At 41.4% G+C, this 21,555-nt stretch overlaps 1 protein-coding gene across 1 annotated transcript; it reads left to right on the top strand.

Moving 5' to 3' along the window:
- Positions 1 to 2,108: 2,108 nt before the first annotated feature.
- Positions 2,109 to 18,398, top strand: clvs2 (clavesin 2; the record flags this gene model as incomplete). Its single annotated transcript, XM_083898956.1, has 5 exons — positions 2,109 to 2,497; positions 4,169 to 4,343; positions 14,797 to 14,907; positions 15,005 to 15,237; positions 18,305 to 18,398. The coding sequence occupies 5 exons, from the start codon at positions 2,109 to 2,111 to the stop codon at positions 18,396 to 18,398; spliced, it is 1,002 nt and encodes a 333-aa protein (XP_083755082.1).
- Positions 18,399 to 21,555: the final 3,157 nt, after the last annotated feature.

Genomic DNA, 21,555 nt, shown 5'->3' with positions numbered 1-21,555 from the left:
TGTGTGTTCTTGTATATGTGTCTTTGTGAGGACCAACACACTTGTATACATGAGCTCACACAGACAGAAGCTCACATAGTGCTGCTTTAAAGATAAAACACCATTAACCGTGTGTGTGTGTGTGTGTGTGTGTGTGTTCTTGTACTTGCAGCATACTGAGGACCAGTGAGGGTTTGAAACCAACAAAGTGAGGTCATTTTTACGGAGTGAGGACATTTTGGCCGGTCCTCACTTTGTTTTAATTGAAATCACTTCCTTAGGTTGCTATAACATGCTATACTCAATTTGTCAAGAAATTTAATTTTGGACGACTTTTTCTCAAATTTTGGACCATAATTTTTTTTTTAAATTTTGGACCAAATTGTTTTTTTCAAATTTTGGACCAATTTTTTTAATTCAAATTTTGGATCAAATTTTGCACCAAATTTTTTTTTCAAATTTTGGACCAAATTTTTTTTTTTCAAATTTTGCACCAAATTTTTTTTTTCAAATTTTGCACCAAATTTTTTTTTTCAAATTTTCGACCAAATTTTTTTTTTAGAAATTTTCGACCAAATTTCTTTTTAGAAATTTTCGACCAAATTTTTTTTTTCTAATTTTGGACCAATTTTTTTTTTTAATTTTGGACCAAAAATTTTGGGTACATTTTTTTTTTCAAATTTTGGACGACATAGTATAGAATGACATTTTTGACAAATTTTGGACCAAAAATTGTGTCAAATTCTTTTTTAAATTTTGGTCGACATAGTATAGTATGACGTTTTTGTAAATGTTGGACCAAAAATTTAAAAAATACAATAAAATCGAAAAAGTTTTCCAGCCCTTTTTGCTCTGGGGCTCCACCTGCAGACATTTTATGGTACTGCAACCAGTAGTTCTTTGTAGATGTAATTCATGAAGTAGATATTTGTAATTGTGTTGATTTATCAAGTGGAAATGCTGGTCCTCAGTATGCAGCAAGTACAAGAATGTGTGTGTGTGTGTGTGTGTTTCAGTGGACTGGTCCTTTAAGACAAAGACAGAAAAGGCTGATCAATCTATTTTTATTCATTCATTTATTTATTTATTTGCCTCAGACTAAAAAATCACTGACTCCACCCTGAATTCACCCTTTGACCCAGCTCTTTTTTTCTCCTCCTCCATCCTTCATCCATCCATTGTCCCTCCTCCCTCCCTTTCGCTCTCTCTCTTTTTAAAACACATATCTGTTGCCTCTTCATCTCCCTCCTCCTCCTCCTCCTCCCTTCCCCCGCTCTCTCTCTCTCTCTCTCTCTCTCTCGTTGTCAGTCACTTTCCCAGTGAACAGACGGCAGCAGGAGGAGGAGCAGACGATAATCCTCTCCTCCACCTCCTCCTCCACCTCCTCCTCCTCCAGTCTCCCAAAAAAAGACTCTTCAGGCCAGAAAGAGAAAGAATAGGAGGAGAAAACCTCGCGGGATAATTCTTCTTCTGCTGGATTTATATATTTATATATATAAAAAAATAATCCACACCCAGAGACTGATGCGCGAGGACACACGCATCTGACTCCATTCGCGGTGACGGAGGAGGAATCATGATGATGATGATGAAGATGAAGATGATGATGATGGTGATGTAGCAGGTGCTGCAGGCTCGTGCCGCATTATTGCCTGTCCGCCGCGAGCAGAGAGAGAGAGAGAGAGAGAGAGAGAGAGAGAGAGAGAGAGAGAGGTGATGGTGTCGTCGTCATTGTGCCACAGAGGAGGATGAGGAGGATGAAGATGAGGATGATGATGATGGAGGGACGACGAAGAGGAAGCGGCGGCTGTGTGAGCTCAGGCCGCGCGGATCAGCAGGTTGCACGCGCAGCCTGAAAGGAAAACTAAAGCAAAACAAAAGAAGAAGAAGATAAAAAAAAAAAATCAGGTGGAAGTGGATTATTTTTTAATTTTTTTTTTTGCAGGTGAAGATGTTTGACAGGAGGAGCTTCAGCAGAGTGTGGATTACAGAGCATCATCATCATCATCATCATCATCATCAGGAGCTTCAGGCCTTCATCTGAAGTCTTCTCCTGATCTGAGGAAACTAAATAATTTATTTCTTCTTCTTCTTCTGGAAAAGCAAACTCTCGTGTCCTCCTGCAGAAGATGACTCACCTGCAGGCCGGTCTCTCTCCAGAGACGCTGGAGAAGGCCAAAGTGGAGCTGAAGGAGAACCCGGAGACCCTGCACCAGGACATCCAGGAGGTGCGGGACATGATCATCACGCGGCCGGACATCGGGTTCCTCAGGACGGACGACGCCTTCATCCTCAGGTTCCTCCGGGCGAGGAAGTTCAACCACTTCGAGGCGTTCCGCCTGCTGGCGCAGTACTTTGAGTATCGGCAGCAGAACCTGGACATGTTCAAGAACCTGAAGGCCACAGACCCCGGGATCAAGCAGGCGCTGAAGGACGGTTTCCCCGGCGTCCTCTCCAACATGGACCGACACGGCAGGAAGATACTGGTCCTGTTTGCAGCCAACTGGGACCAGAGCAGGTGATGAAGAGTCTGAGGAGATGATGGGAGATGATGGGAGATGATCACTCTGATGAGGGTCACACATGATCGTCACTGTGGGCAGAAACCTTTTAAAGGCCAACTGTACCAGTTTAAGCCCTTTTTATACCAGTTTAGGTTCATTTTGTTCTAGTTAAGGTTCATTTTGTACCAGTTTAGGTTCATTTTGTACTACTTTGTAGATCTTTGGACCAGTTAAATCCATTTTGTACCAGTTTCAATCCATTTTGTACTTTTTGGTCCATTTTTTATACCAGTTTAAGTCCATTTTGTTCTAGTTTAAGTCCATTTTTGAACCAGTTTAGGTTCATTTTGTACCAGTTAAGTGCATTTTGTTCCAGTTTAAATCCATTTTGTACTAATTACTCCATTTTTATACCAGATTAAGTCCATTTTATACTAGTTTAAGCCCATTTTGTACCAGTTTAAGTCCATTTTTTATACCAGTTTGGGTTAATTTTGTACTAGTTTGTCCATTTTGTACTAGTTTAAGCCCATTTTGTACCAGTTTAAGTCCATTTTTATACCAGTTTGGGTTAATTTTGTACTAGTTTGTCCATTTTGTACCAGATTAAGTCCATTGTGTATTAGTTAGTCCATTTTTATACCAGTTTAGGTTCATTTTGTACTAGTTTGTTCATTTTGAACCAGTTTAAGTCAATTTTTATACCAGATTAATTCTTTTTTGTACTAGTCTGTCCATGTTGTACTAGTTAGTCCATTTTTATACCAATTTAAATCCATTTTTATACCGGTTTGTCCATTTTGTACTAGTTTGCCCATTTTTATACCAGTTGAGGTCCTTTTTGCCCCAGTTTAAGTCCATTGTTATACCAGTTTAGGTTCATCTTGTACTAGTTAGTCCATTTTTATACCAGTTTAAGTCCATTTCTATACCAGTTTAGGTTAATTTTGTACTAGTTTCTCCATTTTGTACCAGTTTAAGTCCATTTTATACCAGAGTAAGTCCATTTTGTACTAATTACTCCATTTTTATACCAGATTAAGTCAATTTTATACTAGTTTAAGCCCATTTTGTACCAGTTTAAGTCCATTTTTTATACCAGTTTGGGTTAATTTTGTACTAGTTTGTCCATTTTGTACTAGTTTAAGCCCATTTTGTACCAGTTTAAGTCCATTTTTATACCAGTTTAGGTTAATTTTGTACTAGTTTGTCCATTTTGTACCAGATTAAGTCCATTGTGTACCAGTTAGTCCATTTTTATACCAGTTTAGGTTAATTTTGTACTAGTTTGTCCATTTTGTACCAGATTAAGTCCATTGTGTACTAGTTAGTCAATTTTTATACCAGTTACGTTCATTTTGTACTAGTTTGTTAATTTTGAACCAGTTTAAGTCCATTTTTATACCAGATTAATTCTTTTTTGTACTAGTCTGTCCATGTTGTACTAGTTAGTCCATTTTTATACCAATTTAAATCCATTTTGTACTAGCTTTTCTATTTTTTATACCAGTTAATGTCCACTTTTGTACACGTTTGTCCATTTTATACCACTTAAATCTACTTTGTACCAGTTTAAGTCCATTTTATACCAGTTAAGTCCATTTTGTACCAGTTTCAAAGGTACAGGTATCTCCCCACAGAGAAGAGAAGAACACTGATGACATTTGCATGTCTTCCCCCCTCAGATACACCTTTGTGGACATACTGCGAGCCATCCTGCTCTCGCTGGAGTCTATGATCGAGGATCCCGAGCTGCAGGTCAACGGCTTCATCCTCATCATCGACTGGAGCAACTTCACCTTCAAGCAGGCGTCCAAGCTAACGCCGAGCATGCTGCGACTGGCCATCGAGGGGCTGCAGGTCAGACGCTCTTTATTTAGCTTCTCCAGCAGAGAGAGAGAACCTGGTGTTTTCAACGTCACGGCAGTTTCACGCTATGACCAGAACTAGCTTTGTTTTTATTCTAATTCCCATTGTTCTAAGTCTCCTTTCACCACAACCTGTCTTGGCAGATGCTGCACATCTTTGAGTCTGTTTCTGTCGCAGATTTTAAATTATTTTCTGTTGTGATTCAATACAATTATTAAAAGCATTGACTAGTTATGGTTAAGGTCAAGCATGAGATTTTTTTAGGTTGTCCGCCCTAGCGAGAAAAGCTAGCCGTTAGCTCGATGTTTGCAGGCGTTTGCTACGACAGATTATAAAAGTAAAAAAAAGTCGTAATATTATGAGATTTTTCTGTCATTATTGAATTCTTATCAAATAGCAACAGATGAAACCAGACCAAAAAGTCTGTGTGAAGCTCAGCGTTTATGGCTTTATTCTCATAATATTATGACTTTTTTTTCTTAATTGAAGAAAAGATTCTTCGGTTTTTTCTGTTTATTGTTAAAAAATCCAAACATGAGTTTCAATATTTACCTCCACACGCTTCACCCACGACAAAGACGTTTTTCTGTTTCCTGTCAGAGCTGAGGAGAGAAAACAGCCTGAGTTTTACTCAACCCTGACGTACATGAGTTCTCTGACAGCGGCAGGAAAATAAAACAACCTCCTCCTCTTCCTCCTCCTCCTCTTCCTCCTCTTCCTCCTCCTCTGTATGAACACGTCGAGCTTCTTTAAGACAAATGAAAGACCATATCGATGTTTTCCGCTCTGAATTCACGACTGCTTTAGCAGACGGACGATGCAGAAACAGCAGAGAAAACAGTCGTCGGTTTTCCTTTTGTTCACTTGTTTTTCTGGTTTTTATCTCGACCGTCGTGTCACAGGGTTCGTTTGTGTTGAAAAAAAAAACAAAAAACACAACAAACACATTTCCATAAAAGTCGGGACGCGTTCCAAAAATGCAATTAAAACTAAAACTAAAAAAATCTGTTATTTATTGAGTCACGCCAGCCTTAATTTAACAGATAAAAGAGATTTAATCTGTTTTCATTCACAAAGATAAATGTGTTTTTTTGCTTTTCCATCAGGAATAGAACCTAGTGTCATTTTTTAAAATCTTTTTTAGAGGTTCCTAAGTGAGCTGAGCTGATGCTAAAATGTCAGTTAAAAAGACTTAAAAAATCCCTGAAAACGTGCGTTAATCTCCAACATTTAGCAAATCTCAATATATAACAGGGACCTAATCCCCAAATCTGCATGTTTTTGGACTTTGGGAGGAAACTGGAAAACCTGTTGCGCTAGTTTTCATGAACGACAGTAACCTTGGAATTAAGCCCTCCGTGCTAGCGTCCTTTGAAGCTCGTTGGGTTCTCTCCGGGTTCTCCGGCGTCCCTTCCAAAAAATTACATAGCAAACTTTCAATTGATTGTATCTTTGAGTGAATGAGTGTTTCCTGTATTTGTGACTCTGCCTTTTGTCAGCTGGGATTGGCACCAGCGCCCCCATGTGACCCTCATGTGGAGGATACAGCCGTAGACAAAAATTAATTAGCTAACTTGACTAATTAACTAATTTTCGTTCCAATTTCAGTTGATTACTTAAAAACACACGATAGTAACCTTGAAATCAAGGCCTCCTTGCTAGCGTGCTAGCTGGAGTTTGCACCAGCGCCCCCATGTGACCCTCATGTGGAGGATAAAGCCGTAGAGGAAAACTAAGCTAACTTTTCGCTCCAATTTCAGTTAATTGTGTAAATTCAGTTTCAATTAGTCGTCTTTTATTAACGTTATTGAGCTAGTTTTCGTGAACTATAGTAACCTTGGATTCGAGGCCCACGTGCTAGCATCCTTTGGTTCTCCACATCCTCCAAAAGTCCCCCCCCCTCAAAAATAACATAGCAAACTCTAAATTTATCGTAACTGTGAGAGAATGATCGTTTCCCGTATTTGTGACTCCGCCTTTCGTCAGCAGGGATTGGCTCCAGCGCCCCCTGTGACCCTCATGTGGAGGATAAAGCCGTAGAAGAAAACTAAGCTAACAATTTCAATTGATTTCGTAAAACACACGATTCACTTTGTTAGTCGTCTTTTTTAACGCTATTTAAGCGCTAGTTTTCCTGACCTAGAGTAACCTTGGAATCGAGGCCCCTAGCTAGCGAATGATCATTTCCTGTATTTGTGACTCCGCCTTTCTCCCCGTACGTCAGCCGGGATTGGCTCCAGTGCTCCTCTTGTGGAGGATACAGTCGTAGAAAATGGACGGACGGATTTATTTTGTGTGTTTAGTGTTTTTTTTTTGAGGCGTTGAAGCCTCGCCGCGCTGCTCTCAGTCTTCATCAGTGAAGTGATTTACAGGAGGAAAAGAAAAAGACCTCAGAGAGAATTCGTCCTCCGCTAGCAATTTTTGCGCCGCGCTCCATCAGTCAAAGAGAAACGTGACAGGAAGTGTTTCCAGGGGGAAAGAGTTGAGTGAGATGCGGCGCGGTTTGAGAAGTGACAGAAAACTGTCGCTGTCAATCTTTAAACCCTCACTGAATTCACCCCCCGGCTTTTATTTATTTATTTATTTAATCAGCTGAGAAATGACAGTGTAATTATGGGCTGTTTTCATTCACGTGTCCGTCAACACTTAGTTATTTATTCTTCACATTTTAATCCCAGTTTATCAAGCGCGTGACGAGTCGATTATGAATCAATTACAAGGAAATGGTTTTAAGATGAGATCACGTAGTGCTTTATTAGTCCTGCAGGGGAAGACAATGAAGATTATAAATAATAATAAACATTGGAGCGGTCTGTTTATTAGTGTTAAAATTATTCCTGAAGAGATTTGCAAAGTGCATCAGGGCAAATGGATGATTTCCTGAATTTCAAAAATTCATTAAAATTATTCCTTAAGAGATTTGCAAATATTTTCAACAGATCCTTGTTCAGGGCGATGCCGACTATTATGATGGTAAATTTCAAGTCATTCCGAGATACTTTTCGTTTTTGAGAAGAAAGTCTTTACTTTACTTCTCAACTTTACTCACGCTCTTACTTAAAAAATGCAGCACAACTGAAACAAAACACACGTAAACAGACATGATATCGTTTTTCCTGCACAGACGTTGATATTTTTTCCTCTTCCTCTTCCTCGTCCACTTCCTGTAAACATGATTTTTCTGCTGTGTCAGCGCAGAGTTGAGCTCCTTCACTGTCAGAGGACAAAAAAAAAAAAAAGAAATGTGGGGGAATATAAATCAAACTGGTGCATCACGGTGACCACACCATATGTGTGTGTGTGTGTGTGTGTGTGTGTGTGTGTGTGTGTGTGTGTGTGTGTGTGTGTGTGTGTGTGTGTGCTCTCCAGACACAGATTAGAGCCTGAATTATTGATGGAAGCTCTTTATGCCGAGTCCTGAGTCACTGCTGCTGCTGCTGCTGCTGCTGCTGCTGCTGCTGCTGTTACCTGTTCACCTTCAGGCTCTCGTTGCCCTATTTTTGACTCGATGATGAAAAGTTCTAATTATAATATTAATATTTTACTTTAATTATCACAGAGCTGATTTCATCGATTCTCCTCAGAGGAAACATGTGAAAACAGCAGCACAGTGTGAACACTTTTATTTATCTGGATATTCTCCGGTTTCTTTGCTGCGTAAAACAAAGAAATCATTCAAACTTAAACAGTCCAGTCCAGTTTCTGTGGACAGTCCAGTCTCTGTGGATAGTCCAGTCCAGTCTTTGGGGACAGTCCAGTCTCTGTGGATAGTCCAGTCCAGTCTTTGGGGACAGTCCAGTCCAGTCTCTGTGGACAGTCCAGTCCAGTCTCTGTGGACAGTCCAGTCTAGTCTTTGGGGACAGTCCAGTCTCTATGGATAGTCCAGTCCAGTCTTTGGGGACAGTCCAGTCCAGTCTCTGTGGACAGTCCAGTCCAGTCTCTGTGGACAGTCCAGTCCAGTCTTTGGGGACAGTCCAGTCCAGTCTCTGTGGATAGTCCAGTCCAGTCTTTGGGGACAGTCCAGTCCAGTCTCTGTGGATAGTCCAGTCCAGTCTTTGGGGACAGTCCAGTCCAGTCTCTGGGGACAGTCCAGTCCAGTCTCTGTGGACAGTCCAGTCTCTGTGGACAGTCCAGTCCAGTCTCTGGGGACAGTCCAGTCCAGTCTCTGTGGACAGTCCAGTCCAGTCTATGTGAACAGTCCAGTCCAGTCTTTGGGGACAGTCCAGTCCAGTCTCTGTGGACAGTCCAGTTTCTGTGGACAGTCCAGTCCAGTCTCTGGGGACAGTCCAGTCCAGTCTCTGTGGACAGTCCAGTCCAGTCCTCAGAAGTATCCGTGTGATGAAACGCTCTCTGTGACTGAATCGTTCTTCGTCTCAAGCGTCCCCGTCCGCTCAGTGAAGACGTCTTGTTTAGAGTATTATGGGATTGTCAGTGTGAGCGTGGACGTCTCGCTGAGCCTCGTTTAAATAATCTGTCACAGAGCAAACGCGCTGTCAAATATTCTAATCTGATCTGATTCTTATTCCTGAAAATCTAACCAGTTCAGAGAGGACGTCCTCGTATCATGGTGAGTTCAGAGAGGACGTCCTCGTGTCCTGACGCAGAGAGGACGTCCTCGCGTCCTGACGCAGAGAGGACGTCCTCGTGTCTTGACAAGTTCAGAGAGGACGTCCTCGTATCTTGGTGAGTTCAGAGAGGACGTCCTCGTATCTTTACGTGTTCAGAGAGGACATCCTCGTATCTTTACGTGTTCAGAGAGGACATCCTCTTATCTTGGTGAGTTCAGAGAGGACGTCCTCGTATCATGGCGAGTTCAGAGAGGACGTCCTCGTTTCTTGGTGAGTTCAGAGAGGACGTCCTCGCGTCCTGACGCAGAGAGGACGTTCTCGTATATTGGTGAGTTCAGAGAGGACGTCCTCGTATCATGGCGAGTTCAGAGAGGACGTCCTCGTTTCTTGGTGAGTTCAGAAAGGACGTCCTCGCATCCTGACGCAGAGAGGACGTCCTCACGTCCTGACACAGAGAGGACGTCCTCGCGTCCTGACGAGTTCTGAGAGGACGTCCTCACGTCCTGACGAGTTCAGAGAGGACGTCCTCGTATTTTGACGAGTTCAGAGAGGACGTCCTCGTATTTTGACGAGTTCAGAGAGGACGTCCTCGTATTTTGACGAGTTCAGAGAGGACGTCCTCGTATTTTGACGAGTTCAGAGAGGACGTCCTCGCGTCCTGACGCAGAGAGGACGTCCTCGCGTCCACAGACTGTTCTGTTAATTCAGTGCAGGCTCTGAGAATAAAGAGAGATGAGATTAATAAAAACAGAGGAGGTGAGAACATCTATGATTCAAACTCATCCAGTCTTAATCCTCCAGATTACAGTGGTTTGAAGGGATTAAGGATCTAAGTCTGCGAGACTTTACATTTTAGGATGTTCTTTTAAAACTTTAAAGGAAAAAAAATCCTGGGTTCAAATGAATCTTTTGTTATGATGAAGGAACTTTTTCATGTCTGATATCATAATCCTGAGTATTTACAGATTATCAGCAGCTGTTTTACATCTTTTACATAATCAGACGTATATTTATGAAATAAGTTATTTTTCAGTTATTTTTTTATTTGAAAAATGCTGAATCAGACAAAGGGATTTTTTTTTTACTGACTTATTGAATAAAACTTCATAGAGAAAAAAAAAAAAAAGTGAAAAAACTTTAGTTCCTCTTTTCTTTTCTTTATTCTGAAGTTTTCTCTCTGAACTGAAGGAGGAGCCTGAGCCACATTTACATGACATTATGTCTAGATTATTATGGTCTGGTCAGAAGATGAAGTGGCTGTGATGACGTATCAAACGGATTATAAACTCAGATTAAAAGAGAATCCACATCATATATATATATATATATATATATATATATATATATATATATATATATATATATATATATATATACATATATACATATTTGAGTTTCTGCTGTGGTCTCCGTCTCCTCGTCCTTCTGTCCTCACTTTTCTTCACCCTCCCCCTCTCTCTCTCTCTCTCTCCCCCTCTCTCTCTCTCTCTCTCTCTCTCTCTCTCTCTCTCTCTCTCTCTCTCTCTCTCCCCCTCTCTCTCTATCATCCTCCCCTCCCCCTCCTCCCTCTGCTCAGTCACTCCATCATTGTTCACCACAGACGTTCAACAAATCACAGAAAATTAACATCTGAATCAAAACTGAGTCCAAAATCAACTCCGTTTTATTCACGAAATTCCTCTAAAGTACAATTGTGTCCTGACGTTTGAGCGTCTTCTATATCAACTGCTGCTGTTTCTGCTGCTGATGCTGATGCTGATGCCACTCACACATACAATATGCTTCCTCCTCCTCCTCCTCCTCACTCCCACTACAGCCCCCCCTACGTTGCCACGGCAACATGTCGTCCTTCCGTGCGATCCTGCTCTGCCCTCTCCTCCAGATGGGCTGCATGTGTGTGTGTGTGTGTGTGTGTGTGTGTGTGTGTGTGTGTGTGTGTGTGTGTGTGTGTGAGCAGCTGTTCTTAAATAATCGTGTAAATCTAAGACAAATGTGTGATGTTTTATTTAATCTGGTCCAGACGACGACGATTTAGAAGAAGAAAAAGAAGAGACTTGAGTTCATTTGTAGAAAACAAACGTGAAGAAAGAAAGAAAGAAAGAAAGAAAGAAAGAAAGAAAGAAAGAAAGAAAGAAAGTGAATGTTTGATTTTTTAAAAACTCTTGTTTTCATTTGAACGACACATTTTAACTGAATAACGTGGAACAATGTTAATCTGAAAATGATCATTTATCACATTTTAATAATAATAATAATAATAATGCATTATATTTAAGGCGCCTTTCAAGACACTCAAGGTCGCCGTACAACAAAATAAAACAAAATAAAAAATAAAATAAAAATAAAAATAACAAAACAATTTTGACTTGAACAAATATCACAAATCAACCATGTTGTGACTTTGGTGAAATTTGATTGAAACATCGTTGAAACATGTATTCTCTAGAATTACCATCAGGGGGCGACTCCACTTACTTTGATTAGATTAGACTAGATTAGGTTAGACTGGACTAGATCAGACTAGATTAAATTAGACTAGATTATACTAGACTACATTAGATTAGATTAGATTAGATTAGAATAGAATAGAATAGAATAGATTAGACTAGACTACATTAGATTAAATTAGATTAGATTAGAATAGAATAGAATAGATTAGACTAGACTAGATTAGATTAGATTAGACTAGATTCCACTAGACTACATTAGATTAGAATAGAATAGAATAGAATAGAATAGGCTACATTAGATTAGAATAGATTAGACTAGACTACATTAGATTAGACTGGACTAGACTAGATTAAATTAGACTAGATTCCACTAGACTACATTAGATTAGATTAGATTAGAATAGAATAGGCTAGACTACATTAGATAAGAATAGATTAGACTAGACACAATAGATTAGACTAGACTACATTAGATTAGACTAGACTAGAATAGATTATATTAGATTAGATTAGATTAGTCTTCACTGATCCCACACATGTTGCATCAGTTAAAAGACAGAGAACAAACGTAGAAAGACAAGAATCATAAACGTTCTGGACGTTAAAATGTTCGAAGAATGATTTTCAGCAGAGTTTTCCTGTCGTTCACTGTGAAGATTCACTGTTGATTCCCAGTCTTTTATTCGACTTCACTTCAGGACGTTCTTTTGTACTGCATCATCTCTCCGGGCTACACTTTATATCCTGAAAGAAGAAGAAGAAGAATAAAGCACTCCAGTGCTTTATTCTTCTTCTTCTTCTTCTTCTGGCGACTTTTTCCATTTGATGGAGGTTTGAATCAGTGATGCGTGTCCTCTTGTTTATGACGTTTGTCTCTCTGCTGCTGTTGTTGCTGTTGTTGTTGTTGCCGACAGACTTCTTCTTGTCCGCCGTCGTCTTTAATTCCCGTCAAACCTTTTGCTGTAAATGAAAACGCTCTCTCTCTCTCTGCAGCGAGCGATCGACCTGCAGAATCCAAAAATAACCTCCTGTCGAGGATCCACATTTACCACCTGGAAGCCAAACATGACAGAAAAGACTGAAGTTTCTCATTTCTTCTGTCATTGTTTTTTATATGAGATTTGTGAAAATTGTCGTCATGTCCTGTTAGCGTTAATCTGTCGTTACTTTGAACTCTTTTTTTTGGGTATTAAATCATGTTTTTGACTGATTCTCCTGCAGTTACTGCATACTAAACTCTGTCGTCCAAAATTTAACTCCAATCCGATTTTAAATCCAAAACTGGCTCTCTCTCCACATTTTGGTGCATGTGCAGAATGCCCAGTCCAACTCCAGTCCAACTCCAGTCCAACTCCAGTCCAACTCCAGTCCAACTCCAGTCCAACTCCAGTCCAACTCCATACCGACTACAGTCCGACTACAGTCCGACTTCAGTCCGACCAGTCCAACTCCAGTCCAACTCCAGTCCAACTCCAGTCTAACTTTAGTCCAACTTCAGTCCAAATCCAGTCCAACTCCAGTCCAACTCCAGTCAAATCCAGTCCAACTCCAGTCCAACTTTAGTCCGACTCCAGTCCGACTCCAGTCCGACTCCAGTCCGACTCTAGTCCGACTCAAGACCAACTCCAGTCTAACTTTAGTCCAACTCCAGTCCGACTCCAGTCCAACTTCAGTCCAACTCCAGTTCAACTCCAGTTCAACTCCAGTCTAACTTTAGTCCAACTTCAGTCCAACTCCAGTCTAACTTTAGTCCAACTCCAGTCCGACTCCAGTCCAACTCCAGTCTAACTTTAGTCCAACTCCAGTCTAACTTTAGTCCAACTCCAGTCCAAATCCAGTCCGACTAGTCCGACTCAAGACCAACTTCAGTCCGACTCCAATCCAACTTCAGTCCAACCTCAGTCCAACTCCAGTCTAACTTTAGTCCAACTCCAGTCCAACTCCAGTCTAACTTTAGTCCAACTCCAGTCCAACTCCAGTCCAACTCCAGTCCAACTCTAGTCCGACTCCAGTCCGACTAAGCATATACATGCAGGAGTAATCAGACTATGAATTATCCAGGTATATTAGTCTGACTAAGACTAGCTTGATTTTAGTCGACTTATTGCCTTAGTCCGACTAAAATCAGACTTGAAACATTCACGTGAACACAGAGCGTTACGCATTTAAATGACCATAATCCCTACGTTAATCTCCGTCTGAGCCGTTTTCATCAGCCAGCTGTTTTATCAGAACGCTGAGTCATCGCACGCACACACACACACACACACACACACACACACACACACACACACACACACACACACACACACACACACACACACACACACACACACACACAGGGTAATTAGGATAATTGCATCCATGGTCCTGTGAATCTCAGTCTCTGTCTGCGCACTAACCTGCACCAACAAGGACTCATTTCCCTCGGGCGCCGTTCGCCAAAATAGACCGAACCATTTCCTTTTCACGACGAGATTAGAGCCCATTTGCAAAACTAATCTAATGAAAAGGGAGCGTGAAGTCACCGAGGTAATTCTTCATCCGCTGGAAAAATCCTCTCCGCTCGCTCTTCTCTTTGTTATGTGTGATGAAACACAGGAGAGTTTAACGCCATTAGCGTTTGTCACGACGATGGGAAGTTCCATGAGGTCACGATTTCTTTAACTTCTTACGGCCGCCGCTTCTCTTGGGCTTCCGTAGTTCAGTCAGGTCGTTGTTTAAGACCATTTAAGAAAGTTTGCTGAAAAGTTGTGAATTTGCTAACGGCGCTAATGGAGCTAACTGGTAAACGGTGCCTTACGCGTCACGTAAACATCACATCACGGCCATCTTTTTCTGGGCCACTTGTCATATAAATGCGCCATGCGCTAACATTGGCGCCGTTAGCGTGTTAATGGGCCCAGCACTAATTTTAAACCAAGAGCATTTTTGAATTTCTTGCTGTAACCATCTCTTTTTGCTGTCGCACAGTGAATGAGCTAATCCGTATTGACCTGTTTGTTTGTTTGTTTGTGTTTCTAGAACAGTTTAGTTAGGACAAGTTAGCTACATCATCAGCTACATACCAAGTTAGCTGCGCCATCACCTACTTCATCAGCGATGTCATCAGCTACATACCAAGTTAACTACGTCCTCAGCTGGAACGCAAGTTAGCAACTCCATCAACTGGTCATTAGCTGGAATTCAAGTTAGCTACATCATCAGCTAACGGCGCTAATGGAGCTAACCGGTAAACGGTGCCTTACGCGTCACGTAAACATGACATCACGGCCATCTTTTTCCGCTCAGTTGTCATGGAAATGCGCCATGCGCTACCGAGAGAATTTTCGAATTTCTCGCTGTAACCGTCTCTTTTTGCTGCTGCACAGTGAATAAGCTTATCCGTATTGACCTGTTTGTTTGTTTGTTTGTTTGTGTTTCTAGGACAGTTTTCCTGCCCGATTTGGAGGAATTCACTTTGTGAACCAGCCGTGGTACATCCACGCTCTCTACACCGTCATACGACCCTTCCTCAAAGACAAGACCAGGAAGAGGGTGAGTCAATAACGTCATAAAATCATCGTCACCCTCCCAACGCCGCGATGCTAACGTTGCGATGCTAACTTGCTCTCCGTCTTCCCTCCGCGCGCAGATCTTCATGCACGGCAACAACCTGAACAGCCTCCACCAGCTCATCCACCCTGAGATCCTGCCGTCGGAGCTCGGTGGGATGATGCCGCCGTACGACATGGGCACGTGGGCGCGAGCGCTGCTGGACCACGCCTACGACGAGGAGACGGACTACTGTCCGGAGTCGTACACGCTGTCCGTACAAGACCTGGAGAGAGACCTGGAGAAGAACCTGTCCCCGAAGACCATGAAGAGGTCGGTGTTAACGCTTTAAGACTTACAAATCTGTACGATGCTGACACCTGCTGGACTGAAGGCTGAGACACAAGTCCTTAGCTGTGACACGAGTTAGCAACTTCTTCAATAAAGTTACCTGCTGCGATGGAAGTTTGCTACGTCATCAGCTGGAACGCAAGTTAGAAACGTCTCAACTGGTCATTAGCTGCAATGCAAGTTAGCTACGTCGTCAGCTACATAACAAGTTAGCTACGCCGTCTACTACTTCATCAGATATGTCATCAACTACACACCAAGTTAGCAACTTCATCAACTGGTCATTAGCTGCGTCATCAGCTACATACCAAGTTAGCTACGCCATCAACTACTTCATCAGCTACGTCATCAGCTACATACCAAGTTAGCTACGCCATCAACTACTTTATCAGCTACGTCTTCAGCTACATACCAAGTTAGCAACTTGATCAACTGGTCATTAGCTGCAATGCACGTTCCCTACGTCATCAACTACTTTCAAGCTACTTACTCAGCTGTGACACAAGTTAGCAACTTCATCAATAACGATATCTGCTGCGATTAAAGTTAGCAACTTCATCATCAGTCACTTCAACTACGTTACCAGTTACGACACAAGCTAGCTACGTCCACACCCGGAACGCAACTTAGCAACTTCATCAACTGGTCATTAGCTGGAATTCAAGTTAGCGACATCATCAGCTACATGCCAAGTTAGCTACGCCCTCAGCTGTGACACAAGTTAGCAACTTCATCAATAACGACATCTGCTGCGATTAAAGTTAGCAACTTCATCAACTACGTTACCAGTTACGACACAAGCTAGCTACGTCCCCAGCCGGAACACAAGTTAGCAACTTCCGCAACTGCGTAATCGGCACTTCTTCAGCTACGCCTTTAGCTGCAGCATGTTAGCGACATCTTCAGCCAATCCCCAACTGAACAGCGTCATCTTTAACTGTGGCGCCAGTTAGCAATGTCATTAGCTATGATGCAAGACGGCAACAACGTTAGCATCCGTGTGAAGATTTTTGATCGGGAGACCATTGAGCCTTTATCGTAGTGCGACAGTACTGTTTACGAAAATCTGCACGATTGTTTCTTACGTCTGAACGATGATCGCAGCTCAACATCGTACAATTAAAACTGCGTTTATTGTCAATTTATATCTGAAGAAACCGAAATAGTTCTTAGTTAGTTCTCATTTTCACTCATTGTTTTTTCCGTTAAGCTAATGTTGCATTTGTGCGTCCACTGAATATGAATTTATTACCACAGTAATTATGTTATCTTTGCATAATTAGAGTAAACAAATGAGATGATCAGGGCGCTAATGTGTAGATGTTATCATCTCCTCCAGGATTATTTGTGTGTCAGACTCATTTATCATGTTTCATTCAGCTGCAGAGGATTAACGTAGTGGAACTGATTTCACCTGATCGTTAAGTTCATTATTTAACGACAACAGCAAAAATAATGACGTGACTTTGCTTCTCGACTCAGATGAAGTCATTTTCTTCGTCAGGTTTACAGAGAAAACAACATATTATGAATAATATTAATATAGTTAAATACAAAACTGATTAAACAGGGATAAATGTGTGATTTTAAAAGCAACGCATTGTTTTTTTGTGTGCCGTCAATCTTGAGCTCAGGTCCCGTTGTTTTGTTCGGCGTCATGTGTTAGCGTTAGCGTGTTTGACGTCGGCCTCCGTGCTGCGTGATTGACTACGACAGGAGAATAATCCGACCGCTGTGTGACATCGACACTGACTCCACACGACGAGTCACGACAGCAGCTGCTGTCGCTGCAGGCAAAACACACGCCTGACAATTACCCGGCAAACGTGAATCACTTCCAAATGAACTGACGGTAACAGGTCACGTGATATTTGTGTGTCATATGCAAATATTTCAGCAAACTTCATCACTTGAAATCTGTGGGTGAAACTGTGCTGCATGATGGCCTAATATGCTAAATGCTAAATTCGCTTATTGCTATGTATCACACGTTAATTGTTTTGTTGCAAATTTTGACAATATTATACAAAAAACCATGCAACTGTTTGTTTGTTGCTTGCCAAATAGTGAGCCCACATGTTCATGTACGGTGAGGCCTGAGAATCTCATCGGTTTATCAGTGTACACCTAAATATTACTACTTAAATAATACTATAGTTATATTACTTCAATTAATAGTAATAATTGGTGTAATGAATAGCTAGTAAGCAGTAACAGCATCTTGCCAAATAGTGAGCCCACAAGTACATGTACTGTGAGGCCTGAGAATCTCATCGGCTCATCAGTGTACACCTAAATATTACTACTTAAATAATACTATAGTGATATTACTTCAATTAATAGTAATAATTGGTATAATAAATAGCTAGTAAGCAGTAACAGCATCTTGCCAAATAGTGAGCCCACAAGTACATGTACTGTGAGAACTGAGAATCTCATCGGTTCATCGGTGTACACCTAAATATTACTACTTAAATAAAACTACAGTAATCTTACTTCAAATAATAGTTATAATTGGTATAATAAATAGCTAGTAAGCAGTAACAGCATCTTGCCAAATAGTGAGACAGCATTAATAACTGTGCTTAAATACCTAATTTATAAACCAAAATCCATTATTTTGGCTACAACTTTTAATTGATTCATCTTTTATTCATCTACTTCTACATTAATCCAAGTTTAACGCTCAATTTATTGATTACCCAGTTTGTCTTTTAATGTCTTAAACCTTAAATTTAAAGGCCTTTAGCTGTTGAACCATCTGATGTCAGATTTTTATGACAATAAACCAAATCTCCCTGGACGTTTCTTTGAGGACGTTATCATTTTGAGGTTTGAGAAGCATCAGTCACTTGTGTTTTATTTTATTATTAGTTTATTGTTCCTCAAGGAGTAAAAAAACAATAAGAACGATTTCCAAAACATGACTTAAAGCAATCCCAATCAAATTTGCGAGATGAAAAACGTCGTAAAAAATGACAACAATGGCCGTTTTTCACAATTTCCTGACATTTCATGGACCTGATGTTGTGTTGATTTGTGTCCTCAGGTCTCAGTCTGTGGTCGAGCCCGGCGTCCTCAAACGACCGGACAAAGTCAAGAGCGACGAGGACAACATGCAGCCGCTGCTGTCGCTGGACTAAACCATCCTCGTAATCCCGTGTAGATTTTTACTGTGTGTGTTCACACACTGTCAGCGACACACACACGCAAACACTGCTGCTGCTGCTGCTGGATTCTCGTTTCTGCCGCGATTTCAAAAAGAAGGAACTTGGACGTGGAGTGGGACGTTTTCCTCAGACTGGGAGCGGCTTCTCTCTCTATATATTTATTTATTTTGATTATTTGTCAAGTGCCAATTCAAAAAAAAGACAAAATAAAAAAACTGTAAATGAACATCTTTAAATAGTCCAGCAGGAGCCGGGAGGCGTCGGGTCAAAGACCGAGAAACCATATTCCTGCAGCTGTAAAGTGTGCGGTGGAGGACGGACGTGGACGAGATTTGGAGGCTGCAGTTTTTCCTAAAGCTGCCGTTGTTTTTCCTCTCCGCTCTCTCTCTCTTTACCTTCTTTGTGCAGGAAGTCGAAGAAACGGCGAAAGGTTTGCGAAGGTTTGTTCAACCTCCTGGAACTAAAACTGTCCCACAGGCGAGTGGGCTAACGGTTTAGCCGGGAGCTAACGCGGTGTTAACCAGGAGGAGTTTGTGGTTTGTCGGTGTCAGTCCCTGTGAAAATAATATCCGAACTCTTTGCCTCTTGGAAAAGCAAACACCCCTTTACGGTAAGAGTTGACTCTACGAAATCACCCGCTTTTGTTTTTGTTTGTTTTTGCGGCCATTTTCTTTTTTGGAACTGACCCTCGCGTCCGATCAGGGCTGTCACGCTTTGCGGAAATCAATCTTGACGCAGCTTGGCCAGTTTCACCTTTTCCTCTAGAACCGCTTCTGAAGCCTGACCTGTCCTCGATACGAGCTAGCAAGTCGTCAAATTAGCTGCTCGTCGCGTGAAAGGATAGCTAGCTGGAGGCTACGGTTCTCGTCCGTGTGGAGCTCCCTGAGTAAACGGTGTGAACACAGCATTACTGTCAGTCAAGCTAGCTTAATCACTTTACGCTGCCCGTCTGTAGAGCTTCAATGGGGCGGAGCTAACAGCTAAGCTAACACATGAGTCGGCAGATTTGTCCGTTACTTTGCCGTTTGTCGTTGTAGAACGTGAAATTCTTCGACACATCAGATTCTTTAATGTCATTAATGTCCACTTTAGCATTTTTTTAGCCCCTTCATGCTAAAATTAGTGAGTATACCCTGGATTTTAGCACCTGCTAAAAACAGGCAATTACCTTCACTCATATTGTCATAAACTCACTGTTAATAAGTCAGAGGAAGAAGAAAACAACAAGAAAATTGCGTAGCTTAGCAACAACGTTACAAGTTGTCACTATTCCTGTATCTTTTACTTCTTTTTATTAACAATGAAATTCAACTGAAAGTGGACACTTTTAAGCCGTTAATAAAACTTAGTATAACTAAGTAAAATTAAATGTTTTGAAAAAAGCAAGGTTTGCGTAGCTAACATGTAGGGCTAGCGGCTATGCTAACCGCCCGAAAGACACTGTTAATGCTGAAATGAGTGAGTCAATGCCATTTAAACAATTAAAAACAAATTATTATTTTTTTTACTTTAAAGGGATTTTTGAAGTTTGAATGTAAATTTAGAACGGATAACAAAATTCCGTGGTGAAAAGGTGACAGCCCTGACGTCCACACGAGGGCAGTATTTCCTCTCTCGTTCAGAAAATAACTCTAAAACTACCCGCCCCCTTTTTTAAAAAAATCACGCGTTTATTTGGCTGACGATGACCAAAAGCTCTATTTTCACACTTTGACCAAATGAATACGGCGAACGTTAATTTTATAAAAACGCGGCAGCGCGTTTTGCCGCCTCCCGTCGCTCTGTGATGAATTTGTTATATTTTTTAGCAATAATGATAATTATAATAATCTCCTTTTTGACTAGAGTTGTATGTCAGTATTATGTACGGTTTGAAGAAGTAGGTATTACATTAAAGGATCGTAGTGGTCATTCTTTATTTCTTTAAATATATATTATTATATTTTTTTTGCATGTCCGTTAAAAATCACATGTAAATTAATTTTTTTGAACACACATCGTGAGAAATGGATTAATTTTGGGGCTACAGTGCACTTTGATTGATTTCATTCAAGTATATTATTGGTGTTTACGTTTTTGTGCTAACGTGAGAACGAGAATGTCTAAAGTTTAGCGCTTTTTTTTTAGCGTTCAGTTCAGCAGAAGTTTCAATGTTTTTTTTAAACCACACGGTGGCGCTGTAGAGCAACATTTTAAAGAACGTTATTATCGTTTCGCCGATTGATATCGGGTGTTGTTTTACGTTCCTGCCGCCGCGACTTGAACCCTATTGTGCTAATCTGACACGGAAACAAAAACGATGTATTTTTCCCGATTGAATGTAAACACGAGTTTTCACGATTGTTTTTTTTTTTTACGAAGAAAAATCTGGAACCTGTCGATCGAGCGCCGATCGCTATAACGTCATTAGTTCGCGTTTGCTGAAGCGAGGTTTGTGTTTAACGCTAACGGATGTTTGCACCACCTGACATCCATCACTGTTGTTGTTGTTATTTGAACACGTTTTTTAAAGCGCAGCGAGACGAGCTCGGCGATGACCTCAAAAAAAAACGCCGCTCTCGACGCAGTTCTGCGGACGTTCACGACGTCGTCAGAGACGCCGGCAAACGGACGGCCGAGCAGGAAATATCGTAGAAAGGCCGTCGGGCAGACGGGAAGCGTGAGGTGGCCGAGCGCTAAGAGAGCAGACAGCTGGAATGTTAAACTATCACAGCAGCGAAACACGACATGTCAGCCTCACTTACAGCAGCTCGGAGGCTCAGTGTGTGTGTGTGTGTGTGTGTGTGTGTGTGTGTGTGTGTGTGTGTGTTAAATCAGTCAGACAGTGATAAACTGCAGCGCGTGAAGGCGACGCCGGAGGTTCGCTCAGTCGTCTGAAAACAAAGGCCAAACACAATAAATCGGCTACATTTGGTTGTTGTTGTTGTTGTTGTTTTTTGAAAATTATCTTCGATTAAAGCTGCAGTACGCGAGAACGCGGTTTCCACCCGCAGGACAGAAGTTGTAGTGCGGGAACAATCCGGTGCGCCGCCACCGCACACAGGAAGTGATTTGTTTCAACGTACGTCGTCTTTCGCGTTGCCAAACATCCTCCCATTGGACGATACCAGCTGTCAATCACTTAAATGTG

This window comes from Microchirus variegatus, assembly GCF_963457635.1.
Source record: "Microchirus variegatus genome assembly, chromosome: 12".
Taxonomy (NCBI): Eukaryota; Metazoa; Chordata; class Actinopteri; order Pleuronectiformes; family Soleidae; genus Microchirus; species Microchirus variegatus.
This window is presented reverse-complemented; position numbering and strand designations above follow the sequence as displayed.